Source organism: Vulpes lagopus, chromosome 24 (genome assembly GCF_018345385.1).
Source record: "Vulpes lagopus strain Blue_001 chromosome 24, ASM1834538v1, whole genome shotgun sequence".
Classification (NCBI taxonomy): domain Eukaryota; kingdom Metazoa; phylum Chordata; class Mammalia; order Carnivora; family Canidae; genus Vulpes; species Vulpes lagopus.
In genome coordinates, this window is record NC_054847.1 from 26,031,544 (window position 1) to 26,052,449 (window position 20,906).

Below are 20,906 nucleotides of genomic sequence, written 5' to 3' on the forward strand. Positions count from 1 at the left end.
ATGTGAATCTTCCCTAAGAGGGCAGGCTTTGGAGAAGGGAAGGGTAGCAGAGCATCTGCATCATAGCTTTAGAGGCTCCCAACACGGTGAGTCAGGGATGAATACCTGTGCACACCCGCTACAGCTCCAGAAGCAAAACATATTTTCATTGATTATGACTTTAATAAAAGCAGAAAAACTTTCTCAAATATAAACAAATTCAGAAAATGTCAGGAATGGAAATATAATAAAAATGCCTTTCATTTCCTAAAAGGCTTTTTCCATAAACCAAATGAAGACACTCAACACTTAAAAATAACTAGATTAGAAGCGTTCTAAGATCAGACTCACAGTCTTGATTATTAGGTCAAAAATAAGCATATTACTTCTAAAAGCAAAATTATGAAGGTCCTTACTGTACAGTCAGGGCTTTTTTATATAATCTTACCTCTTGTATCCATGCGGGGGTGTTCAGGTTTTTCTGCCTTTTCCTGTCATTCATTAAAAATAATGACTTTTCTCTCCTCTGTAAAAGTGTAATAAACACCCAGTTTGGGTGCCTGGGTGGCTCAGTTGCCTAAGTGTTTGCCTTTGGCTCAGGTTATGATCCATCCCAGGGACTTGGGATCAAGTCCTGCATTGGGCTCCCTGCTTAGCGAGCGGTTGCCTCTCTCTCTTTCTCTCCTCCCTCCCTCCCTCTTGTGATCTCTTTCTCCTAAATTAATAAAATCTTGTAAAAAAAAAAATCCAGTTTCTCTTTTAAAATACAGTTGTCAAATTTCAAAGGGATTAAATATATGGAAGACTTACCCTAACAGTCCTTAAGCAGCACAGTCTCTTAGAAATAATGCTGTATATCTATATGTACCTTTACATGGGGGCTTATAGATTCTTACACATGACTTTTTTAATAAGCTAGAAGAGATATTAAAAATACACACTTCACTTGAAGTTGCACTACATGCCTTTAACTCCTCAGAAGCAGCGGCTCACAGCGCATGCTACTACCTATACAAACACTTTTGAATTAGCAGGTTATGGTGAGAATAAATTCTAAACTCCACAAGAAAATCTTTTTTTTTTTTCCTGAAACTGGGCTATTTTGCTTCTTAAGAACACTGACAGAGGAATATAAAGAAAAAGGGAAAAGATGTAGCATGAAAAAGCAAACTTTAGGAAACATGGTAACAGGGTTAATTTGCAGTTTTGTGGTGAAGAAGATGCTAGAGTACTTAAGAGTAGTGTGTGTGTGTGTGTGTGTGTGTGTGTGTGTGTGTAGGAGGGAAGAGAGGGGGAGAGGAAAGAGAGAGAAGCATACAGAGGCAGAGACACAGGCTGACAGGATGGGTAGCTATTTGGTTTGTGGGATTCTTCTCTTTCCATAGTGCTGTGGTCGTTTTCGACCTGAAGTCCAGATGGCTAAACTGAACGATACTATCAAGCAGAAGAGATTTCACAGCGACAGAACACTGTGGATAAAGCTCCAAGAAGTACTCAAATTCTGGAAAGCTGTGCTGTGCACTGTCTAGATAGGAGAGCAAGGTTGATAGAACCACATACCAAAAGAGAACCCCACAATTAGGCAGCACAAAATAGAGAAGCTGGTGAAGCCGGCAACAGTGGTGGGGGAGCTCGAGGCCAGTTCTCACTAATGGAGCAGTCACACACCGGTGAGATTATAGGATGCTGCGTTGCACCTAATGACAGTGCTATTCAGAGTGGGGGAACATCATCCAAATCCCAAATGAACACAATTGGTAATGTTATAAGGGAAGTGAGCTAGGCAGTGCAGGAACGCGGCCTCCGGCCAACTTTATAAACCAAGTAGAGAACTTAACAGGAGACCACCTTGAGAATAACCTGAGACTGCAGGTGAACATCCGAAAAAAATGCTACGTTTGTATTCCTGAGTCTACCCTGTGATTTTTATAATGCATCCATCACATGTCATTTTTTATCTGGATTTCAAAAGAAGGCAATTCAAATGACTTATAATTTCTATGCCCAAAACCTAAAGAGCAAATGCCCTGAGGAAAAATGAGAACATCACAGAGTCACAGACCTAGGAAGGTTCCTGGTTTGCAACCTCCAGTCTCCAACAAGATTCGAGAACTTTAATACTTCTCAAAGGATGCCTGGGTGGCTCAGCAGTTGAGCGCCTCCCTTCCGCCCAGGGCCTGATCCTGGAGTCCCAGGATCGAGTCCCACATCGGGCTCCCTGCATGGAGCCTGCTCCCCCTCTGCCCGTGTCTCTGCCTCTCTCTCTCTCTCTGTGTCTCTCATGAATAAATAAATACAATATTTTTTAAAAATAATACTTCTCAAAACCAGGAGAAACATCACACCCTCTTCTAATAGTAAAATTTAGTCATATACTTTTAATCAAGAGGTACTTAGATTTAATTTTAATTTTCTTCATTATTTTATCCTGCTTGGGGACGGAATTACGATAGCATAGTAGTTAAGAGCATGGGCTTATAAAGAATATTGTATGGCCTCTGCAGTGGCCAGACTTGAGATCGACCGCATATTCACCTCTAACTGGCTGCGTAATCCAGTGCAAATATCTTGACTTTCTAAGCCTCAGTTTCCTCTTCCATAAAACCAGGAAAACCCTGTCGAGCTTCCAGGATTGTAGAATATCCATCTCAGGGTAAGTGTCCAATACGTTAGCTATTATTACTATTACTTAATCCCATCAAATCCTGTTCTGGTTACTACAGAGATATAAAATGACTGCCCTATCTAAACCAAACCCACCTATAAATTCACTCACCTACAAATTCTTATTAGTCATCGTTTACTTTTATACTCCTAAGTATGTCACACACTAATAAAAAGGTGTTTTTGTAATGAAAATAATTAAATTATTCAGTGATCCCTGGGTGGCTCAGTGGTTAAGCATCTGCCTTCAGCTGAGGGCGTGATTCTAGGATGGAGTCCCACATCGGGCTCCTTGCATGGAGCCTGCTTCTCCCTCTGCCTGTGTCTCTGCCTGCTTCTCTCTCTCTGTGTCTCTCATGAATAAATTTTAAAAAAATCTTTAAAAAAAGAAAATAATATTAAATTATTCAGAAAGGTATCTTTTAATTTTTTTATTTTTTATTTTTTAGATTTTATTTATTTATTCATGAGAGAGAGGCAGAGACACAGGCAGAGGGAGAAGCAGGCTCCATGCAGTGAGCCTGACCTGGGATTTGATCCTGGATCTCCAGGATCACTCCCTGGGCTGAAGGCAGGCGCTTAACCGCTGAGCCACCCAGGAATCCCAGAAAGGTATCTTTTAAAAAAATGTTTCATGATTTAAAAAAGAATATTTATATTATTCAGAAAGTTATATTTTTCACAAAAGGTAACAACTCAAAACAAGACATAACTGTAAAGCAAAGAAAATTTTATATTACTAATTTACAAACAAATTGTTTGAAAACCACCACCTTCTGTATTAATACCCTACACCCACTAGTTTAGCCATCCCTTTTTCACAAGGACTAGCTACAAACAACAAACAGACATAAGTAATTCATATTAGCTAAAAATGTTCATTTTCCCAAAGAAAGTTGCATTCAGTGTTTCACAGGGAAGAGCTCATTAAAAAAAAAAAAAAAAAAAAATTCACACATTCCTTGAAAGAGAACCTGCTTAGTGAAAGGCCACAACGATGGTACCATTAAAGATTATGGCAAATCAAACAGAGTTATCAACAGCCACACATCACCATAAACTTTAATTTCACTCTATGCATTGCTTGACCCAACTGAACTTTCACTCAATTTAATTCCTATCCAACTACTTCTTTTCCTTGCCCCTCCTTGGTCATTAAAAAAAAGGGGGGGGGGTTGAGGTGCGAAGAAAAGGTATCATAATGATAGTCAACATTTATTAACAGTCAGGACTCGTACGGCTACAAGAAACAGAAAACCTAAAAACAGACCCTCAGCCTCCCATAACACAAGTTTGGAAAGAGGTAGGGTGGCACCAACGCAGCAAACCAACCCTGCACAGGGACCCTGCCTCTATCTTGTAGTGGGCAGATTTTTAGCTAATGCAGTATCTTTAATGATTACAATTCCATTCAAATTTTGTTTCATTTTTTAAAAGATTTTATTTATTGACAAAGAGAGAGAGAGAACACACATGCATGCAGGAGTGGGGGGGTGTGCAGTGAGGCAGAGGGAGAAGCAGCCTCCCCACTGAGCAGGGAGCCCGGATGGGAGCCAAAGGCACACATTTAACTAACTAAGCCCCCCAGACACCCCTCTGTTTCATTTTAAGTGAGGTTTTGTAAGTTATGTTTTTCTAAGAAATTCACTCTTTTGTCTAAGGTTTCATCTACTGACATAAAACTATTAAGAGCATTTCCCCTTTTTATGGATCTGTGCCATATCCACAGATCCATATCTACATAATTCCAAAAATTATTTGTGCCTTTGAAACAAATCAGGCCTCTATTTTATTATCTCAAAATAACTATTAGTTTCTCCATCTCCACTTCTATTTGCTTCCAACTTCACCATTTTTCATTCTTTCCATTCTTTCCTTCCCAATACTATTCCCAGATTCAAGTAAGAGGGTCCCTGGCTCTGGGCCACAAGCTTTAGAGGGCCTGTGTATCACAATTAAAAAATGATAAAAATAAATTTATTAAAGATGATGTGGCTGGGGCTGTCAATGTAGATACAACCAGCATTGTGATATACAATATGTTCATTATGATTCAGTCCTGTTTTTTATTACCCATTATGATTTCTTCTGTGACCCAGGAGTTATGTAGAATTATGCTGGTACATTTTCTGACCTACAGGGTTTTTAAGGAATCTTTGTTAATGATTTCTCTCCTGCACACCCTTCAGAATGATTTCATCCGAGGGGTGAAGATCGTTTGTGGAGGGCTGCTCACAGCCTGCCGCATGCGCCGCCAGAGCAGCTGCTCCCTCAGGCAAGGAGCTGCAAACCCTGGCAGTGGGAAGCTGGCCAGGGTGCACTGAAAGGGAAAGGTCAGAGGGATATGGGTGGGCACAGACATCCTCTGCCACACTGATCCTCAGACAAATGTGTTTTATTCATTTCCAGTCGACTCTTCCATTGTTTTGTATCTTCTAACCTCCTTTCTTTATACCAAAGACAATACCTAATAACATTGTCTGGCACCTTACTTTCTGTCACTGCAAATGCCTTGGACAGGTTCCCGCGAGAGTCCATAGAAATCTTCCTAATTCAGGTCAGAGCTGCATGATATTTCATTTCAGAACTTAACATATCTAAGTTAACCAGTCCTCCTCATGAAAACGAGGTAACCACAGCTTCTAGGCCACTCTAACTTCCAGATCGTCCTTCGGATCCTCTCTTTGTTTAGCTATGGACTTAAAAGGAAAGTCGTTAACACTTTACGAATCATTTCTGGATGTTTTAGACATGGAGGGTTTTCAGGTGAGGAGGTAGCTCCATTGCTCAAAATGGAAGTCTAATCCAGGCTCTTTCCAGTCTTCCATCAGCCATTTTTTGGCAGCCCAGGCATTTTGCCCTCATCCTGTCGCCTCATGGTTGCAGACATCACAACCACTGTCAAATGCAGGAAAGGAAAATGGCTTTCTCCTTTCATAACTAAAAACAAAACAAAACAAACTTTGTCGGAAGAATCCCCAGAAGTCATCCACTTAAATCTAATTTGCCCAAACCTAGTGACTGCCCAGCACTAACTGCAAGGAAAGCTGGGAAAATTGGGCAGAAAACAAGATCATAATGACCGTCTCAGGTCAATCGTGCTTCACTCCCAGGGGCTGGGTACTTAGCCACTCCAAAGACAAGTGTGATTCTGTTAACAAGGAAGAAGGGCTGTTAAGTGGCCAATGATCAGAATCTGCTACAATACCTCGGATGGAATGAAAAATATAATTGTAAGCAGCTGAGAGTGAAAAACTGATTTTAGGTAATAGTGGTCGTCTCAGTTCAGTAAAGAAAAAAAAAATGAATGAAAAATCTTTGATCCCTCGTCTAGGTATGTCTAAGAACGTCGAATTGCTAACCTTGGGACAAATGACTCATACATTTCAAAACGCAAAACGTAAGGCCCATCCTCAAAACATTTCTGCATTTTGTGGTTTTCAGAAGGCAAAATTTTAATATAACCTATGGAGCAATCATTGCCAACTACTTTTGGGAAAAATAACTTGTGAAGCTTTTGTAATCTATGATAAAACTACACGGCTCCAAACGTGAACCGTGATGCATTCTTCTAGCTGTCAAGATAAAGCAGAATCAAACTGAGTAATTGGGCTAAAGCATTTATCTTGTTAGTAATAAAATATTTTCTGGATAACAAGCTTATAACAATAATGACTGTACGTATGGAAACTGAGAAAAGTAACGTGTGTGCCTACATTCAGGGTCTCTCTCATCAGACATGGTCCCTACCTGTTCAGAGTAATTTTGCATAGTACGTAAGACCGGTGGCTTTATGGATTGTGATGATTTCATTTGCCAAGTGTACCAAGAGTTAACTAACGGAAAAGCGAAAACTTCCTATCTTTAAAAGTCTCCACAGAGATCAGATTTCTCTGGTGCAACAAAAGATTGCTCTTGCACTTCAAAGTAGGGTTGAGTGAGCATATTTCTTAACTTCGTGTAAGAATCCAAGCTGTTGCTATTTTTCCAAAAGTATTCAAAAAGAGTAGATAAGTTATCATTGGTCAAATGTAACTGTAGGTTCAAATGGCGAGGTATATCTGTTAGTGAAGTCTGATTAGATTCATGCAGTTAACTGCACAGCTTAGATGAGTGACCTTGAAAGATCTCAGATCCCACAGATAGGACCTGTAGGTTATGGGCATCAGGGAGTAAAACTTTACATCACAATCTTGCAGAAACTGACCTCCCAAACAAGACTGCTTCAAAGAGCAATGTGATCTTTATCCTCAAATGCTTCAGGCCTCAAAGGGAGTAGAGAAGCCCTGGACACGGGAGTGTTTGTAGGCACGCTAGCCACACACATATATTTGCGATACAATGATTTCATTCTGAAAAACTGCATAATCAAAATGAAATCTAACAGCAGATAAGGAAATGGTTCGTTTCAATGTCCTAGTCATTGTAGAAATGTGTTCTCTCAAACGGTAATGTTAAATGAAAATGTGCATAAAGTCAACAGGATTATTTGACCTTAAGTAATACAATGCAATTGGTGCTATGAAGACACAATTAAAGGAGATCGTGAAAGCAACTATAAACAGATTTTAACACAGCAACAGTCTCATCCTCGCCTTTAAAACTTTTATATTGATACACTCATTGAAATTTCTAGTACTATAAGCAACAATATTCACTTAGTGATATCAGAATACAAAACATTAAATTATGTAAGGAAAAATAAATTCTTAGTATGTCCCCAAACAGCATTTTACCTTTATAATCCCAAGCAGAGTGACTCAAACACGCACTATTCATTCCACCTGACAATCTGAATTCTCCATGGTTTTCATACACCAAATAGGTTATTCTCTGAATCCCTCAAATTACTACTAAAAACAGCAACCTACATTTAATCCCAAGCTGCCGTCTCCCTCGTGACTGCACCTTACAAACAGCAACAGATAGATGGGGCTGCTGAAGGCAAGGTGAGCACTGCAGCTTGCGATGTGCCCTTTGTCTAACAATCTGTCTCCCTAACTCCATCAATTATCAGCCTGAACTCCCCAGTGCTGCTTAAACCAGCGCAGTCCTACACAGAAGGGCCCAGAATGGTAAGAAGAACAGATATATGAAACACAGGGGGGCCTGGGTGGCTCAGTCGGGTAAGTGTCTCCCTTCAGCTCAAGTCATAATCTCAGGATCCTGGGATCGAGTCCTGCATCAGTTCTCTGCTCAGCAGGGAACCTGCCTCTCCCTCTCCCCTCTGCTTGTACTCTCTTTCTCTCTCTCAAATAAATTAATAAAATCTTAAAAAAAAGAAAGGAAAGAAAACACCACACACACAGTAGAACAATCCCCCACTATTTAACAAGCAGGAGACGCAAGGCAGTATATGCCAACAGAGAGTAAGGAGGCAGGGGTGTTCAGTATTCCACTTGTTTCCCATCAGATGTAATCTGTATTTCTCACTCAGCTTTCTAGGGGCTCCCAGACAAATCTCTCATAGGTACCCCTGGTCCCCACTTCCTAAATAATCAGAATTCAGAACTGAGTGGCATTCCCCCAAATCTATCCATCCTTGAAGACTAAGCAAATGTTGCCAATGCTTTAAAGCCACCTCCGCTTTGTCACAGTCAAAATCAACTCGCCCACTTTTCATGCTCACACTGCACTTCCAAGTCCATGTCTACCTCAAGAGTCTTTAAAGCTTTAAGGGCACAGAGCTTGGCTACATCCGTCTTGTCAACCTCAGCTCCTAGTACACAGCAAACACAGTAAAGGAACCTAAAACAGCACAGTCACTAAAAGAGACACCGGAGGTTATGGAACAGGAACAAAAACATGCCCAAGATCAAGTCTCCCCGCGGGCCGATCACTGTCATCCACGCCCACGCAGGTGCATGTGATAAAATCACAAGACAAATGAGCAAAGGCTTAGGGGTTCTAAGGGAGGCCACTTTTCTACCAGCGGATACCCTGGGAGTGTGAATGTGCTCCGCTGTGTCTACAGGAGTATCTGCTGTTGTCTTAGGGCCCATGCCACGGCGGCAGGAAACCTCATGGATGCCAGGGACCAGCAGCGTCCCTGCAACACGTACAGTAAAAAGAGGCTGACAATGCCATGTGGGCTCCAATTACCTGTACCGTTCGCTGCTGGGGATATTCTGGGAGAAGTATAAAGCTGATGTCCGCGCTCTCCAATGCCATTTCTTTGCAGGAAGGGTATAAAGGACGCAGTCTTCTAACTCTTCTTGGAGCAGATCCACCAGCTGTTTATGGGACCCTCCATAGAACGCCTCAATGATGAGAAGACTCATGGGCTTTTCAAGCCTTCACAGATCCTAAATAATAAGCAAAACAATATTTTTTCCAACACGTGTATATGTGTGTGCATAAGGCTTTTTTAAAAACTAAGTTAAAATATGACACTCAGAAAGCAAATAATTTACAGAAGCTTAATTTTTTTTTAATTTGCTACATCCCACTTTAAAAAAACAAAGTACATGACACTTAAGGTTTATACTTTTGTAATCAGTGTTTTTACATTTGTGTTAACAAGAGGAAATAAAGGATGCTCTTTTTTCTGATTTCTGTTTTCTTCTTGCCCCAAGATTACTTGCACAATGACTCAGGGTTTTTTTTATTTTTTTTCCTCCAGCCCCAGGAAGTTCAGAGACCTCTCCTGCTGTGATCACTCACTTCCTGGTTGGAATGGCTGTGACCCTGACTCAGTAACCACAGAAGCAGCTTGGCCCACAACTCTACTACTCTCAGACAGTCACTACACTCATCTCCTAAGACTTCCACTCCAAGAGCCCTTCGTTTGTAAGGCCCTTTACAGTTCCGAAATCCTCTGATTCTGAAACTCTCATATTAATTCACCTTTAAATTCACCAGCTATCACTGCCCCCAGTGAATCCATATTTAGAAAAAAAAGCACTTTCAGAGTCAAATCTCAATTGTCTAATGTTAAAAATCTTACAATACAATTTCTTGAGACACTGCACATACCTTGACCACTTCCCCACTATAGCGGATTTCCCACCTGCAAAGGAAAACCCAAAAAAAAAAAAAACAAAAAAAACGGGGTAAAGCCATATGCCTGTGAATCAGCAAGGTTTCTACAACCTTTCTTTAAACAACAATCCCATTAAGAGAGATAAAGCAGGGCAGCCAAGTGGCTCAGCAGTTTAATGCCGCCTTCGGCCCAGGGCCTGATCCTGGAGACCCAGGATCGAGTCCCACGTCAGGCTCCCTGAATGGAGCCTGCTTCTCCCTCTGCCTGTGTCTCTGCCTCTCTGTCTCTCTCATGAATAAATAAAATATTTTTAAAAATAAAAAAGAGAGATAAAGTAATGTTGTTATTAAAGACATGGTAAAATTTTCATCCCAGTGAGTCAGCTATCAAGCAACTTTTTGGTTTAATAATATGACTTTTGTTAATGTGCCCCGTGAAATAAAAATATATGTGAGAATGTAAAAAAAATCCATATACATTTAAAATTATAAGCTATTTCCTGGAAGAAGTAAGGAAGAAACATCACTCCATACATAAATACTACATTGTTTAAAAAATACTCCAGATGTTTGAATTTTCCTTTATGACTTAAGTAAACACCACTCATTACACAGCATACCGCTTTTCTTAATAATGTTGTTCCATAAAATTATTAGTCTCGACAACTCCATGATGCTTTTTTAAAATATATATTTATTTATTTATTTGAGAGAGAGAGAGTGCTGGAGCAAGGGGAGGGGCAGGTGGAGAGGGAGAGGCAAAGAATCTCAAGCAGACTCACACTGAGCACAGAGCCCGAGGCCGAGCTCGATCTCATGACCCTGAGATCATGACCTGAGCTGAAACCAAGAGTTGGACAGTTAAACAACTGAGCCATGCAGGTGCCGCTCAATGATGTTTTTCACCAATAAAACTGTACTTCATCTGTTCAAAGCAATGCCTACTTAAATCTCATTTCAGAGGAGAAAGTGTCAAATGGTTCTCAAAGATACAACTGGAATGAAAAAAACTTAGTTCTTGATGTCTGAATCTTCCGATGAGTATTTTTGGAGAATATACAAGTACACATTTCACTTATCTGTAAAATAAGAAGCAGTGTTCCTTAGGTGGAAAAAACATGAACTCTGGGATCAGGGAAATACAAGTCTGAAGCTCAGCAATGTCATTTCCTAGCTGTGTGACCTTGACCAAGTCACCTAACTTTGTAGGACTCAGTTTTGTCTTCTCTAAAATGGGGATAACAATACTAATGTCAGAGGTATATTGTGAAGATAAGATTGAGGATAATAACTTATAAACAGTAATAAGATATTTGTCTCTCCCATATTTAGTATAAATCACTTTACTTAAGGGGGAAAGAATATCTTCAAATCTTCCTTCATTTTAAAATCAGTAATTTTCAATCACGGCCCCCTCTCAACTAAGGATAGGTGGTAAAAGTGGATACACACATGCATTTGAAGTGCAGTGGGTGCCATTCATTCCTCATCAGCAGCTTGTATCCCAAATAAGAATTTGAGAACCCCCTAAGTATCTGAGAAGAAGTAAGCTCAGGGACTGACTATGCAGTCTTGACTTTTCTCAGGGCAGTTGGAGACCACCTCTAATAAACGCTTTTCAGTAAGACAAATTTAACAACAACAACAAAAAAATTAGCCTTTAATCCCTCAAATAATGGAAACTTCTAGAAAGTCAACTGAGAGACTAATATAAGGCAATTTTAAAAATTATATCAAAGGTTTTGAGACAGACTAAAAGCAGTTGACATTAGTTTGCTTACAAGATCACATCACAGTTATCTCTTTTATCTCTATCTTGGTTTATTTCCTCTGATCTAATCATGATAGGGTATATATGCCCTATATATCCTTAAAAGGTTGTTGTAAAAATGACCTGAGAATGTGATCTAAACCACTCTAAAGAATATTTCATTCATATAACCTCAAAGAAGGCAACATCAATATTAGAAGGGGAAAAAAATTTCCTGATTCCTCATCCCTTTGCCCTTTTTCATGATTAATCTAGAACACATATAATGTCATATATTTACAGATGTTTCTTCTTATGGGTCTGAATCATTAGTTATCTGTAAACCATAAGCCAATGTGGAGGCAGTAGGTGTAGGTGCTGTTGTCGATTCAAGACATTCAGTAAGCAGAACTGAACACCAAGCATGTGGGAGGTCGAAAAATAGAAAAGGGGAAAAAAAGATTATAGCTATAGTAGATTTCCACCCCTTTAATAGCTCAGTAAGAAGAGTGAAATGTACAGGTTTGAAGTAGCGTTTACTCGAGCATTTTTCTAGTGGCCAATGGGTGTGCCTGCATTTGGGGTATTTTTCTAGGGAGAGTAACTATGTCTTACCATCTCTGAAAACTATACTTAGTGGCTTTGATTCATGGAAATTTGTTCTGCTTGTTTTGTGGAGACAGACATATCCTGGCAGTTCCCCTACTTACTTCTATTGCAACTTTTGTGGCAAGAAGAAAATCGTTCTTCCCTATAGTCTTCTTAAAAGCACAACCTGGAAGAAAGACCATTCCCATTAGGTACAAGCAAAAGAGAGGAAGCTGATTTTTAAATATAAGATTCAAACCAAATGCCATTATAGCACATTAAAGAAGAGTGCCAATACTCTTACTGTGCTTGAGTTTTGTTTTAGAAAACACCGCTCAAAACCAACAAGCATAAGGTTAAAAAAAAAAAAAACATTTTATTAAAGAGAATTTTTGCTGTTATGCTGGAATTTGTTAAAACTTAAAGGGAATGCACTATTTGCTCATTTTAGCAATAATCCCAAAAAACTGCAGGTGGTCACCCAGACACCACAGATGCTCACAAGCACGGGTGAATGGAGACATCATGGACCACTACCAATGGCTACCAGGGAGTGAATCCTTGGGAGCAGCAGTCCTGAACACTGAAAATGCTTACTCCTCAGCAAGGAGAGGGTGTCCTTTACAGCCCAAGGCTGTGGCCAGGTGTTTGCCAACCGAGGATAGGTGATCCTATACACAGCCAAAGGTCTTACATAGGTGCCTGAGTTAATCAATCTGTTAAAGCATTAGCACATGCACCCCCGCAAAAACTGAGAAAGTATATCAATTAGGGGTGTCACATTTATTTCAAAAGAAAAAAACGACAAAAAACCTTTTTTATGTGAGGGAACAAATACTAATCAAAAAGCCCATGTCCTTTCTACTTGACACTAGAATGTTAATATTTCATGATGTTAGGAAAAAGTTAAAAAAAAAAAAAGTTAATGGCCAATCCATTCTTCCTTCCAAAAAGAGCATACAAAGTGTGTCAGATAAATTTTTATCAACTTTTAAGTTTTTCTGCTTAACCCAGTAAGCTTCGGTTAAAAAAAAAAAAACTCATTTCTTCAGCATATTTTATTCCCCAGTGACACCAGATGAATGAGAATCTACTATACTATTAAAGTTTTATGAAAGTTTAATTCATTATCAATACTATGATTTAACGATACATGGTTAAACGCTAAACATTAAATTGGCAATATAAATGAGTCAAAGTGATAGCTATGACATAGGAATTTTAAACCAGTTCAAATTTTACTTAAGATCCCCACAGGTCAAATGATCTAAGAATTGTCTGCTTTTCCAAAACTTTATATTTACTAATTAAAACAGGATACAAAGTGAAAAATCACAAAGATGTTTCCCATAAACATTTTGACCAAAATGAGAAAGTGCCATTAGTGTCATCTCAATTAAAAGCTAATAATGCATTGATAAGATCACTAAGAACAAAAGTAGCCTGAAACCAAAGCTGTGAATATTTTTAATTTTTATTAAAACTTTTTGTCACTGTACCTGAATTTATTTTAAGCTTGACCCAATTTCTTTATTCCCTGAGCCATTTTCAAGGTGAACTACATTTTGCTGTACCTCCTCTAAGAGAACTGCTGTTGTAGGTTTGTGCAGTTTTTTTGTTTTGTTTTGTTTTGTTTTTGAAAGTATAGAGAATGAATTTTGCAATATGCCATTGATTTATTGGAAAAAATATGCTAAGTATAAATACATCATGTGGATTTTTTTTAAACTAAACCTAGTCACATTAGAAATGTGTAATTAGCCCTCATATATGATGTCAATTCAGTTACTTATAATATTCAAATAATTTTCCAACCAAATACCAAGTAATAATTTTAAATCAGAGGAATTGTTGTGTTAATATATTCCACAGACACCTTACTGCTATTAGCTGTAGGAAGGTATGGTTTCAGTGATGATGGTTTTAACGGTTTTAATCCCACACACATGAGAAATTGATTCCACAGGCTAATCCACACATGGCTTGATACCTTATACTTCAATCAATAGCTGAAAATATATTTTCTATTTGCCTATACACAATATTTAAAAAGTTAAGCTTGGCAGAGCAAAACACAATGAACTTTTAGACACTAAATGCTCTAAGTTGGGGAAAATAAAATTTGAGTAGGACTTCCCAATAGGTCATCAGAGGTTTACCTGGTATTTTCTTACTGACCCCTTCTCTTCTGCACCTCCACCCACCAACTCCAACACACCAGGTTCTATTTTAAAGGCAACCAATAACCCAGTAGGGTAAAACAGGGCAGTACTGAGAAAAGTTAGTATTACCTTCCAACCCACTCACTTATTTTAATGATTCATCAGGGAAACCCCGGTTGTTAAAATATACCTGAAATCTCATTAAATAGTAAAAAATAAGCATAAAAAGATTTCAGCTTTGAAACATGTGCCCATCAATTCCCCTAACAGAACCTAATAAGAGTGAATATATAGTAAAAATATATTTTTACTAAAAAATAAAATAAAGTGTCCTCAAAGTATCACATTATAATCAAGTATCATATGGGGGTCAGAGGGTGGGAGACAGAGAGATAAGCAGATCCTACCAAAAAGTTATTTTTTAAAAAACTTTTTATAAAAAGAGGCATAGAAAATTCATCCTAACCCCTAAAGCTTCAATGTAATCTCTGAGTACTAAAATACAATGTGGTATCAAATGCACTGTACAAACCTTCCAATCCTAAAACTACAGGCACCGACAATATTCTACATAATTAAAGAAAGTTTGGCAAACAGTAAGGAATGAATCAGATTCCTGAGCATTAGTGTGAATTAAAGACAATGCATAATGCAAACTGATCATTCCTACATTATCTGACTGTGGACATACAGCCTAACATTTATGATAACTTATGTACTACTGTGTGTAATTAAATAGCAACACTAAAAATAAAAATCTTGGGTTCATACTGAATGAAATGTAGCTCTGTAATATTTTATTGCCCTCACAGTGCTATGGGTGTTCTCATTTCTTCAGCTCTGACTTTAGTTTCCTGTTGCGGTAATGAAGAACTAAGGTTTTGTGTACCCAAACCAAGATTTGGTAAGAAGACTTATATGCCATCCTGTTTGTGACACAGTTTAAAGTAATTTTCAATTGTGCTTTTCCAATTATATGATTTCCTACGACCTTTTATACAAGCTCTTGAAAAAATCATAATCTTATAGGTATACATTGCTATTTAATTTTCCCTAACAAATATTTCATTCTTTCTCAACTTTGGACTTAACTTTCTGTTTAGAACTATCAGTCACTTATTCCATGACTTAAATTAATATAAAGTCTTGGTTATAACTGTATCAAATGCAAATTGAACAAATACTTATAGGCACTGACACTATGACATCATTCACTTGTTATCAAATATGCATAATTTCCCCAAGTAAATAGATGTGTATACACTACAAATTCATTGCCTTACATTTTTGTGAAGCTATTATATTCCACATTATATAGCAAAATTGTAACTACGAAATTTTTTGTGAGAAGTTTACTGGTTTAATTTCACTGACAAATAAAATAATCGTCCTCTTTCATTTAAAATTAATAGCATTTTTCATTGCTATTAATTTCATGAATAATTTCAAACTATAAAAGTAGCAATGAATCAGTTCTACTGAATGCTAAAAGTATCTTCAATTTGCTGACATTTTAAAATGTAGCAGTATATTTATGAATCAATAGAAAATTTTACACCAGAAAACCATCTCATCACTCATTTGGACCACTGCATTACCCTTTTCACTAGGTCCCCATGCTGCCACACGATCTGGTTCCCATCATACCATTTGCCATAATCCAGCCACAAGAAATTTCCAAAATGCAAATCTGACCATGAGGTGACATGCTCAAAAACCTTCAAGGTCTCCATCACCTGTGGGTACAGCCCAAAGCCCCTACACACGGTTGTTAAGACCTGGCTTCTCTGGCCCTTCCTTCCTCTTCGCCATGGCCTTGCTTCTCCTTCTCCCCTGTGATTTCTCTTTCCTCACTTGCCCAGACTCTGCCTTGTGGGGATATCGAGCGCTTACACTCACGCAGTTCCACTTCTGGGATTCCACACCTTTATCTCTTCTTTTCCTTCAGCCTCTTAATGTTCACCTCATGAACTTTCCTTAAAATTTCTGCTCATGAATCACCAATTTATAAAGCCTTTCCCTGAACTTCTCTTAAAAAGGACTCCCCTTCTGCTCTGTACACTCTCAGTTCTTGTTTCACTCTCTTTCCATGGCCTGTTTCCCTCTGAGCCTTTGAAAATCTGCAGGACAGGGACGGTGCCAGTCTTTTCCTGGGAGCTTCCCAGGATCCAGCACATTGTGGATGTCACTAAGTTTTTGCAGAGTTCCACCAAAAATCAGGAGGAAATGGTAACTTGATGCTGCCTTTCAAGTAACATCGCTCTCACTGCCAACAGGTCCCGAGCATCAGGCAGCACTGTACCACTACAAATGATTTCCCATTACTCCCAAAATCTAAACTAAATCAAGCAGCTGGTATATTTAAACACATTTTACTATATTCTCTTTCAAAGACTGATTCTCTTTTCTTACTGTTCACAGAAATGAGACTTTACTAGATTTTTTTTATGTCGATATGAGTTTATCTTAACCTACTAATAGAAGTAATAATGATAAAAAGAAATGGTAGAAACACCACCAATCAGCAATTGCAATCTGGGCCAAAGCAAGTTTCACAGCCTAAGAAAATGAATATCTGTGAGATCCATGAATTTTGAAAATCACCTGCAATTTTTTAATCTGCTTGATCTATCATCATCCTAGTTTAATACTAGCAGTGGAAGTCGGATGAGAAGCCAATTCCCTCACCATAAATCTGGAGATCCCATTTCACATTTAGTAATTATCCTTTTATTTAATGGGGAAGAAGAAAAGGCATTTTTAAATACTTTCTGCCAACAATTATTCATTTTATAAAAATTTGACAAGATGAATAATGTATTTGCTTTCTCAAGATGGCATTTCTCCAAGGCTTCTACCTTCCTGAAATGGGCTGCAAATCAGTCCAGTGGGAGAAAACTGGATTATCTGATCCATTCAGATATGGATACCTAGGTAGAAAAGCCCAGGTGTATCACAGAATCATTGGTGGAAGGAATGCAGGAGCCACTGACCAACCACTTTTCTTTCATAGAGGAAGAAATAGAGAATTTGAGCATCACAGAGTAAATGACAGAACAAGGGCTTAAACCCAGATCTTCTGACCTTACATTCATGTATCTTTCCATTATACTTTATTGCAGGTATCTGGTAGGATATAAGTAAAAGACGTGTCCATTTTCTAGTCTTTGGAGCTTTTGGATTAAATATCAATGTTTACTAATTATTAATATGTAAGTTATATATAGTGCAGTATATATTTATATGCATGTGAAATATAAATGTCGGTATAAATGATAAATATATGTATCACATATCATATCTAATTATATAACTCCTAATAGTTTGTCAATCCAGGACATCAGTGGCATAAACCACACAATATAGTTATACAGAATATAGTTAGGGTGATAAAACTCAAAACTTTTGTTCTAATCTCTTGTAATTCCTTCCAGAGTTCTGCATAATCATCCTTTCCCTGAACCCACAGCTCTCACCCTTCACCCCTCAGCTCTAGACTAACACCTTTCCCATAGCGCAATAGGCCTTAATGACTAAGACGGGAGAAAGACAATAACCAAGATTCATTTGGCAAGAATGTTTGAAGTAGGAGGCAAGAGGTCAGCCAGAGATAGGCTGTCTATCTCGTAATCCAGTCCTGCCACCATCAAACAAAGTCTGAGTCTCCCTGATATAATAATCTGCAGTACTTCTTTCTACTTACCACTTGTAGGCTATATTTATATGAGTGACTATATAATATCCGTATCCTCTACTGGATATTAAGTTCCCAAAGGACAATGACCAGGTCTGCTTGCTTTCCACTATACCCTTAGCCCTTAGCAAACAGAAAGTGTTCAACACTCTGTTGATTCAATAAACCAAAAAACTCTTCGGCAATGGCCTTGACAATTTCTTGAACTTGTCCAAGACCTTTATTATTATCAACCACAAATAATCACCCCTTCCTACCACTAATTACTACTTACTCTAATGGAGAGAACTGGATGCACAAATTCTATCACCACCTAAAATATAACAGGTGGCATCTTATTGTATTCAAATTGTCGTACCTCCTTCTAAGGAAAATAGTTCTGCCAGCAGCCCTACTGAGGGGTTTAGAAGCCACAGGCAACTAACTATCTTCTGTAGCCTTTCCAGACTCTACAAGAATATTTAACACAAGGACAGTCAAGTCTGTGACCTGGAAGGATTCAACCGGTTTAATCATTAGACAGGCATATTTTTCTTGGTCAGAAGCACTATCTTGCTACCCTACATTGGCTTCCATGCCAAATTTTAACTCAGACTTGGATTATGCAAGATAATTATAAATATACACACCAAATGAGTTTAAAATAAAATGACTAACAGATTCTTAACTATACTGGCGCTAGTGAGTCTCGCTCTAACATCTCTTAAGAACTTAATCCATCTTAACTAAATAAAAAATTGTTGAGAAGTTTCCCTCTCCAAGTGGGAGGCACATATCACATTTTCAGTTAATTTTGAAACAGAAATAGCAGGGTGACTCTAACACACAAACATTCTCCACGTCCTATTTGAAGTGCTGCAACCCAAGCAAACATGGGTGGTATTCCCTTGATGGGTTGAAATAAATGTCACCAAGTATAAAGTTCTGGATTTACTCACTTCCACTGAAAACTGAAAAGGACATAATCTCACAACTCAATCTATTTATCAGTGAGGGAAATCAACTTTCAAGAAATACAAAATCTTAACAGCTCAGGGGGCATAAGAGTATCAGGTATACACTTGGGAGAAGAAAGAGAAATTTCTGGAGGGCTGAGGGCTAGAAATAGATATCTTTAAAAGAACCGATGTTAGACACCCTTAATATTTTTAATACTCCCTTTATATTAGCAGAAGTCACCCTGCAATGACAGATTCACTTAAATGGTGTTAGGAAGTGTGAGGGAAAGCCAGTATTAGAATTTGTCCTTAAAGATCCACATCAGTAAAACCATGCCTTAAAGACGTATCAATTAAAATGTTTGGTGACACTTTTCTCATCTCCAAAGTTCCACCAAATTATAGAAATTTATTCATTAGAAGTAAAATTAGTTAAAAGTATATTTTCTTCTATTTATGCATTGCAGCAGTCTTTTTCTAGCTGCCATGTATTTTTCAAGGATCTTTTGATTTGCCAGTGGCCTAAGACATTTTACTGATGGTTCAAGAAGCCAACACTAGAAAAACTGGATGGATTCTAGAGATCATTAGTGATAAATTTTAAAAAGCCCAGAAACCCAGTTTAGACCAGGGCTGAGTAAGTCTGGGGCTAAGAGATGTGGTAATGAGAGCTGTATCACTATTTTTAAATATCACAAGGGGCATATTATTAGCTACCCACTATTATAAGAAAAAGAGTCAGTCTGATAATAATAGACTGGAATTTTTAAATCCTGAAGATATTTAGGATTGAGATAGTTGAGTAAAGAAAAGGCATACACAGGCAACAGTGTATTATTTCTAGAAGGTCTACTATTCTCCATAGTTTCTACAGAGGAAGCACAGGCTTGCCCATATCATCTGACACACAAGTTTCCACTGAATAAAAGATAAGTAGCAATAGCTCAAAGTTTCCTGATTGGAGCAAGCACTATGACTTTTATCTACTTAGTGGCCTTGTCTGTCACTATTATCTCTTTATCACCTGGTTTTTCAAGGAGACATTCCAATGATATAAATATTTTGTCTAATGAAGCAGGGACCCTACAGTACAGAATATTCTCTACAAACTACCCAAAGCCATACTCTGCATCCTCATCATCTCTTAAGGAAGTAATTTCACACTTTGCAAACAGTGTGTTCAAACAGAGTAAGGTTGCTTAGGAGTTAATTAATTCCCCCTTGCATCTCTATCCAGCATGTATATGCACCATATCTGGGACCGTTAAGTCTCTCTACTGGATTAATTAGCATTCACAGTTAACAAACAGCCTCAATCACTGTAGAGAGAGATTATAACTTAAACTCATAAAACTAGGTACATAATATCTTGCATTCCATATAACAGTTGCTCAAATGATCTTAGCAGAACTGAAGTAAAGAAATACTTATTCCCCCTTCATTACTCTTGTCCATTGTTCTAATGTCCCTTGCCCCCGCCTTACCTCCGAACTTAACTTGCAAGGACTAGATTGAAAATACCAGATAAACTGCACATTGCACAGAGTAAATCCTTGCCAGGCACAATGTCACCTCTCCGAGGAGTACTTGCATGATACAAAGGAGCAACAGGTGATGGCAAAATTTCAGCCATCTGCAGAAGGGATGAGAATAGTTTGTGAATTAAAAGGATCTTTCTCAAGCCCTGAAGGCTGCCATCAACTCTACCAATGTACGAGGCTGGATTTGCTTTGAGGTATCAAAATGTCCTATCACACTTGAATGTAATACAAAAAGCCCAAAAAACTGTGCCTATCTTTGGATGCAATAATTCTACTTCTAAGAATTAACCACGGAAATTATCAAGGATCTTTACTGAAGTCCTTGCCCCAAATTGAAAGCTACCAAAATGTCCAACAACTAGGAATTTCATAGTTAAATGATCAATGATCAAAAATCGTAACAAGAGGGCAGCCTGGGTGGCTCAGCGGTTTAGCACTGCCTTAGGCCCGGGGTGTTATCCTGGAGACCCAGGATCGAGTCCCGCATCGGGCTCCCTGCATGGAGCCTGCTTCTCCCTCTGCCTGTGCTCTCTCTCTCTCTGTGTCTCTCATGAATAAATAAATTTTAAAAAAAAATCGTAACAAGAACATTTGTTGGCATGGGAAAAT

At 38.3% G+C, this 20,906-nt stretch overlaps 1 protein-coding gene across 13 annotated transcripts in view; it reads right to left on the minus strand.

Moving 5' to 3' along the window:
* Positions 1-20,906, minus strand: part of GTDC1 (glycosyltransferase like domain containing 1) — a 387,156-nt gene that overhangs the window by 254,617 nt on the left and 111,633 nt on the right. For 10 of the 13 annotated variants that reach the window (XR_005985414.1, XM_041739297.1, XM_041739304.1 and 7 more), the window contains 2 exons: positions 12,085-12,149; positions 8,746-8,948 (listed from right to left, as the gene is read on the minus strand). Coding sequence is in view for 12 of the 13 variants with exons in the window: in XM_041739297.1 (XP_041595231.1) it covers positions 8,746-8,924 (179 nt within the window). In the remaining variant the exon portion in view is untranslated. The remainder of the gene's footprint in view (positions 1-8,745; positions 8,949-12,084; positions 12,150-20,906) is intronic. The other 3 variants (XM_041739303.1, XM_041739301.1, XM_041739302.1) reach the window with 1 other exon arrangement.